Raw genomic sequence first — 7,225 nt, forward strand, 5'->3', positions numbered from 1 at the left:
AGGTGAGGGACAGACAAGGAAAGAAGAGGGGGTAAAAAGTTGGTTAAAGGAAAAGGAGTTTCGTCAGTAAATGTGTTCATCTGATATATTTTTCCCACCCTTACCTTTGGAAATATACACTTTTTTCCTTGGATTACTTTCAACGGGACCCGGACTCTGCAGGTCTGCATCAAACCCTTAGTACCGGTATTATTTTCCATTCATTTTGCCGGCTGTGATTTTTGGACTGTGGACTTTAATGAAGGTCATTTAGTTTCAATCGCGGGACTTGAAGTCGGGTTTGGGTAATTTTGTGTTAGTGTTACACGTTTAAATGTGGGTGCAGGCGGCTTATATATAGGTGCGGCTTGGGTATGTACAAAATCAGTTTGCCTCTTAAAATGTGGTGGGTGCGGCTTATAATCAGGTGCGCTCTATAGTCCGGAAATTACGGTAATGTACTCAGCTGGAAAATAACGCATGGAATTAACAATGAAAAATCTAAGATTTAGAGTCCAATGTCATTTTCTTGCAAGCTTTACCAGAGTCCGCTAATTATGTACATCATTTTTTACAGTTGTTAACATTTTGTTTTTGTCAGATTGTGGCAATTATCCGGCTTTCCCACTGCGAGCTTTCACAAGACCTCTATGATGGGTGAGGCACCATTTTAAGCGCCTCCTACTTCAATGTCGGCTCACTATTCTGTTCCAGCTAAAGTTAATGTGTTGCATTCAGGTGCCACCAAGGAACACTTTGAGAAGGCAAAGAGCGAACTTTCCACCTTAAAGAACGATCCTGGCAATGACGTCAAGCTGAAGATTTACGCTCTTTTCAAACAGGTTAGCAAGACAACACCTTTTCATTTCTTTACATTGAGTATTTATCAACAGGATTTTTTTTCTGACAGGCCACACACGGTCCTTGTGACACCCCCAAGCCTGGAATGTTGGACTTCATCAACAAGGCTAAGTGGGACTCCTGGAAGTCCTTAGGAACAATCTCGCAGGTGAACCTCCTCACTGGGTCTTTTCCTTTTTGTCATCACATCCTGGATCTAAAATGTGATTGACAGGATGAAGCCCGCCAGCAATACTGCGACCTGATTGGCTCCCTGGTGGCAGCGGAAGGTGGGAGCGCAGTCCATGCGCCTGCTCAGGCAGCTGCCGGAGGCCGCGTGTTCGAGTCCCTCCTGGTTAGCACTCAGGATAACATAACCACTATCACGTTCAACAGACCTGCTAAGAAGAACGCCATCACCACCCAGGTGACCTCGACAGTTGAAAGGGTCCGCTTAGCATTTTAGCTGACTTGTCGAGTGTTGTTTTTTCAGATGTATGATGAGATTATTGAAGCTCTGCAACTAGCAGCCAAGGACCAATCCGTGATCACCGTTTTTACAGGTAAGGCATGTGCGCACACCTCAGTTGGGAGTGGTAACATACACATGTGTGTGTGTTTGTGTGTCAGGAGCTGGAGATTTCTACTGCAGCGGCAACGACCTCAGCAACTTCACCAAAATTCCTGAGGCAGGGGTGGAGCAGATGGCTAAAGATGCCGGGGAGCTTCTCAGGTGATTTCTTGCTCGCAGGAGGAATAAACTGTCTCTGAGCCTGTTAGTCCTTGTTTTTGAGGAATCTCTAGCATATGCTAGAGGGTTGTAGGTCAAATAGGTGATTGCTGGGGTAAAATGAGTCCTGTATAATGCAGGAAAAGAATGAATGGTCTTTATGTCATTATAACAACGAAATTTGAGGCCTCATCCTGTCAGTGCAAGAAGCAATATAGAGAGCGACCGGCTAGCTGCAGGATCCTTGGGTGAGCACGGTCTCCGTAATGATTAAAATACAAGTCATGATTGTAGCAATTTCCCAAGAATTTTAGCTCCAGATCATCAGCTTCATGGGTAAATACTCTGGTGTGAGTGAGGATAGAATCAAATACAAACATATATTACGTACACAAAAGAACACTGAATGGGACAGCCAAGAGTCGATTCATCCGTGCTATATTGGATCACTAGGATCCTTAGCTTGGGCAGAGATCAGCCAATCATTTTCTGGCCTGTGACTCTCTCTAAGGTTTTCTGCAGCCATACTCAGAATACCACATTATGATGCCATGTTTATGTGAACAGGAAGTACGTAAAGGCCTTCATTGACTTTCCCAAACCACTGGTGGCAGTGGTGAATGGACCAGCTGTGGGGATCTCTGTCACCGTCATGGGAATGTTCGACCTGGTCTATGCTACCGAAAGCGTAAGTAGCAAGATGATGATGTCAAATCAAACTGCTGACTTTAATACTTACATTTTCAGGCCACATTCCACACTCCCTTCAGCCATCTTGGTCAGAGTCCGGAAGGATGCTCTTCATACACGTTCCCTCGCATCATGGGCTCGGGCAAGGTAGACACGTGCGCTTAATATTCACATGGTTGACACTATCACGTTCAACAGACCTGCTAAGAAGAACGCCATCACCACCCATGCACACACACAAACACAGCTGTGTGTGTGTTTGTGTGTGTGCATGTGGCAACCCCTGGCTCTGGAGTTGTAGGTTTAGCACTGCCTATGTTTACAATTTGAAAAAAAATGGGGGAGCAACATTTATTTTTTGTTTTGCTCTCTCAATAGTTTCATGTTGTAAAAACACAGGAACGCAGCAAAGTCATATTTTGATGTGATGTTGCGCGCCTCAGGCTTGGACTCCTGCCTGGAGAACTTTGCTGCAATGCAAATTCTGGAGCATCTCTCCTTCCCGTTTTTTTTTTCTCTCTCCCCGGTTTCCCTGCAGAGCTGTGCAAGCCTAAGCACCTTCCCTCAAAGGGGCTGTGTCACAATGTAACTCTTCCTACGCCTCTAATTTCAAAAGAGAGAGAAAAGGGGGATACTGCTGTCTTTTACTTCTTTGATATTTGCATAAATATCTAAATTGTATGAATTGGAATTTTTGTTTACCTTTTTAAAAGCCTGCTGTTGATAAAAGCATGATGCGTTTCATGACACTCTTTTTGTTGCTCAGAAAAGGGGCACGTTCCCTTTTCCGGTTGTCCCCATCTTTAATTTTATCAAAAGCAATAAAACATTCTGTAATTGATTTGATATTGTAATAAATTTAAAATTGAGGCAGTATCCGAGAGAGTACAGTTAGTCACATGTGCATCATTCTCCACAGGTTGCGCTGCATCCAACATAGTAGTTCTGATAGCAGGCTAATATACTGTAAATACTGTACATACAGCATGTGTTGCATGCATTATAAGGCCCATATAAGAATTTTAATTTTATGCAGCTCCAGATATTTATTTTTTTGGGGTGGAAAAAGAATCAACATTTTGGTTTCCCGAACCCTGAACTAGGCCAATGAGATGTTGCTGTTCAACAAGAAGCTGACAGCTGTCCAAGCATGCCAGCAGGGTCTGGTCACAGAAGTGTTCCCTGACAGCAGCTTCCAATCAGAGGTTTGGAAACGACTGAAGAACTACGCCAGGCTACCTCCAAATGTAAAGACACGCTTACAAAATTCAGAGCTGGTGTTAAATATAACATCTAACATTGTCGGCACTTGCTCAGTCCCTGGCGCTGTCCAAGCAGCTGATCCGTTCAGCGGAGAAGGAGCAACTCCACGCCGTCAACGATGCAGAAGTGGAACGTCTGACTGAGCGATGGACGTCGGAGGAGTGCTTTAATGCTGTCATGAGTTTCTTCCAGGCCAAAGCAAAGTTGTGAGGAAGAGTCACCAGGACTGATCGACAGCTGACGATTCATTGAACAGGAGGATTCAAGTGCCTGAATTTGAATGTGCACAAAGATGGGAAAGTTATCAGATAAAGGTTTTTAGGTTTGACGTGTAGTCAGCTGATGTTGTTAGCATTACCTCCTAAGCAGGAGAAAGAGCTTGAAGGAAGATTAGTGTATGTATTGTAGCAGATAAAATCTAATAATTTGTATTTTCCTCTCCTTAAAATTTTGACATTATTCTTCAAAGGTCCTCTAACTTGGATTAAAATGAATTATATTCCTTAAAGATAGATAGATAGATAGATAATTTATTCATCCCCGAATGATGACTCCAAACAAAGTCTCACTATAAAGGTGGTGTCTATAACTTCAAAATATTCTAATTGCTGAAGCCATCTTTTGGCTGATGATATCATTGCAGCCTCTGTCATGGCCTTTTGTTGCACGTGCAAGTACTGTGACTTTCTTAGACACGCTTAAATAAACTTATTTTCTTCCATCTTTTTCGGGGTTGGCATTTGGACTGTATTTTAACTGCCTGGGTCATCGAGGAATCACTTCCTGTGGTGTGTCTTGGGCAAGTACAGCCCAGCTGCACCCATCCCTCTTCAGGCTGTTCTTATCGGTCAGGGTTTCCTTCTCCACATGAAAATGTTAGTTCTGCTCTCTAGTGTTATTTAGCTCAGTAGCCAGAGAAGCCTTCTGATTGGACTCGAATACGGCAACTCTATCATCTGGCCGCCATTTTCTTTTCAGTGTAAAGCGTCATACTGCTCTTCAGCGGCGGCAATGTGTGACAATACAGATACAGTAATACAAAGGTTTTATACAAACAATCATTTCTTAGATATAAAAAACGTTTCACTTGTGACATTAAATTTGTTCGGCATTTTAATTAAGAGGATAACTACAACTAAATATAGCACGTGCTTGGGTTAAAAGGGGTAACTTGGTCGCGTCGTGATGACGTCACATGGCTCACAAGTATGGCAAACTAGGTTTTTCTCCGGGGCTTAAACTTTACTCAGTTAAATAAAAACTTTATTTGTAAGACAACACCCAGAAAAAAACAATTTTTTAAAAGGTTTATGAGATTTCAGCTGGTGCTTTTATGCCCTCAAAAATACAATTAAACCCAAAACTTACTCGTCAGAATAAACAATTCCTAAATAAATGCGCAATATTGTTTGTGTCCCAAAGCTTTTGTTAAAATATAAAAGTTCGGATGGATATAAATGATCTTTATATTTAGATAAAAACAAAATAATATTATTTGGTAATCGCAAGGCAAATCAAGATTTAGAAGTAAAAATGGATGGTTCTGCAATAGACACTGTATCAGAAATTAAGTTTTTAGGGGTCATAACGGACAGTAAATTAAGCTGGACAACACACATCAGACACATACAAACTAAGGTATCTTAATGAATTTCAATGATTAATAAAGCCAAATTCCTTTTAAACTATAATTGTATTTATTAAATTGTTCTCTCGTTCTGGCATACTTAACATGTTGTGCAGAAGTCTGGGGCAATAATTACAAAAGTTAACTAAAGACCCTTTTTATCCTCCAAAACGTGCAATTAGAACCATACACAGGGTAGGAGATCGGGATCATACTAATACTTTATTCCTGCAATCCAAATCATCAAAATTAGATGATTTAGAATTTTTTTTTTACTGCACAAGAGCTTGCTCTGTCCACTCCACGCATCGGCCCGGTATTGCAGTACCTCCGGGAACGGTGCATTCGCAATGATTGCAGCAAGGCTTTAGTGCTAGGACCTTAGCTTGGCCTTTTGGCTGAGAGTAAGTGTCCCGGCTCCTAGGCTTTGTAGCGTATTATGAACTGACGGATAATGAGTAACGAAGATAGAACAATAACCCTTAAAAAACCCCACAACTGCTATTTAAGGTCAAGTCATGTTTATTTGTATAGCCCTTAATCACAAAGAGTCTCAAGGGGCTGCACGGATCAAAGATTGCAAACTACGGACTATTATGACACCATCCCCTCATCTAAAACCTACATGAGGGCAAATAATACACATATATATGTTATATTATAGAAGTGTGTTTTAAGCTTAGATTCAAACATTTCCACTGAGGTTGCAGATCGAATCTCAGGGGGAAGAGCATTCCACTGTAGTAAATTCAAAATCCCAAAGGTAAGAACTACCAGAAAGTATGTGTATGTCTTTGTGTGGAGTCAAACTTTGGAACAATTTACAAGACGAGATCAAACAATGTCCAACTATTCACGTGTTCAAATTCAAACAAAAAAAGCATTACTGGCGGAATACAGAGATGAAAAAAATGGGGTATGAGTGATACTATAGATTGGAAATACTGCGTTTACAACTATAGTTAACCTTGTTGTTATTGTTACGATTATTATATCGTAACTGTTATTATTGCTATTGTTATTATCATTGGTGTCACAATGTCACACAGTTCTTTTCAAACAGGTTATTATTATGCAGTAGCTCAGGAGGTAGAGTGCTCGTCTTGGGATCAAGAGATCGCAGGTTCGATTCTCCTCTGTGTTATATGTCAAAGTGTCCTTGAGCAAGACACTGAATCCCCAATGCCCCCAATAAGCAGGTTGGCGCCTTGCATGGCTGCACGGCTGCTGTGAGTGTGTGTGTGTCTGTGTGTCTGTGTGTGAGCGTGTAAAGCGCTTTGGGAAGTGTTAATTGACTTGAAAAGCGCTACATTAATGCAGACCTTTTACCATTATAATTATTGATATCCGACCTATGTAATATGTATATCCGTGAGATTTTGTTATAGACACAAAAGAGGAGCTATCTGTAAAACGTAATTAATTGGGAAGATGAAGGGGTAGGGAAAATAAGCGTCTGCTTCTTACTACCCCTTTTAGAACATGTTATGTTAACATTATTTTTGTTGTTGAGTCATTGTTTTTGTCCTGTTTTTATTTTATAATGTTCAAAATAAAGTTTTCATTCATTCATTCCCTAAGCTATATGCCTTCTTAAGATAAGAATCGAATTTAATTGTGAAAAATGAGAAGTGTTGACCTTTGAGAGATTAGAACAAAACAATCGCTTATTGTGTGTGTTTGGCCATCATCGGCGGGAGTCACCCAACAAGTCCAGATCAGAAGCCCCGCCTCCTGACGTCGACAATAGTGAGAGAACGCCACAGGATGTCGCTATTCAATTTTGGAAGGAATTGGAACATGAAAGTTTTCACGTGAAGACTGCAATAAAAACGATTCATTTTGGGAAACATTCACTCGCAATGTATACAAATTATTGTGGGGTTTATTTCGGTTTATTACATTTCACTGCTTTTATGCCATCCAAAATAATAAACGAGAATTTACTCGTCTGAATAAACAACTCCTAATTATATACGCAGCCTCTTGTCTGTGCCCCAAAGCTCAAGACAAGAATCTAATTGAATTGTAAAAAACGAGCAATGTTGACCTTTGAGGGATCAAAACAAAACAATCGCCTAATTGTGATACGCTGT

General features: G+C 40.9%; 1 protein-coding gene across 4 annotated transcripts in view; it reads left to right on the top strand.

Moving 5' to 3' along the window:
- The window catches only part of eci2 (enoyl-CoA delta isomerase 2), a 29,199-nt gene extending 24,971 nt beyond the window's left edge, over positions 1-4,228 (top strand). For all 4 annotated transcript variants that reach the window (XM_088322436.1, XM_088322435.1, XM_088322434.1 and 1 more), the window contains 10 exons: positions 581-636; positions 718-821; positions 890-988; positions 1,055-1,246; positions 1,313-1,382; positions 1,450-1,552; positions 2,117-2,237; positions 2,297-2,386; positions 3,343-3,486; positions 3,557-4,228. In XM_088322436.1, the coding sequence (XP_088178562.1) occupies positions 630-636; positions 718-821; positions 890-988; positions 1,055-1,246; positions 1,313-1,382; positions 1,450-1,552; positions 2,117-2,237; positions 2,297-2,386; positions 3,343-3,486; positions 3,557-3,712 (1,086 nt within the window). In that variant the 5' untranslated portion in view covers positions 581-629 and the 3' untranslated portion in view covers positions 3,713-4,228. The remainder of the gene's footprint in view (positions 1-580; positions 637-717; positions 822-889; positions 989-1,054; positions 1,247-1,312; positions 1,383-1,449; positions 1,553-2,116; positions 2,238-2,296; positions 2,387-3,342; positions 3,487-3,556) is intronic.
- The last annotated feature ends 2,997 nt before the right edge of the window (positions 4,229-7,225 follow it).

The sequence above is a fragment of the Urocampus carinirostris genome, chromosome 18 (assembly GCF_059441175.1).
Source record: "Urocampus carinirostris isolate Australia breed hairy pipefish chromosome 18, RoL_Ucar_1.0, whole genome shotgun sequence".
Taxonomy (NCBI): Eukaryota; Metazoa; Chordata; class Actinopteri; order Syngnathiformes; family Syngnathidae; genus Urocampus; species Urocampus carinirostris.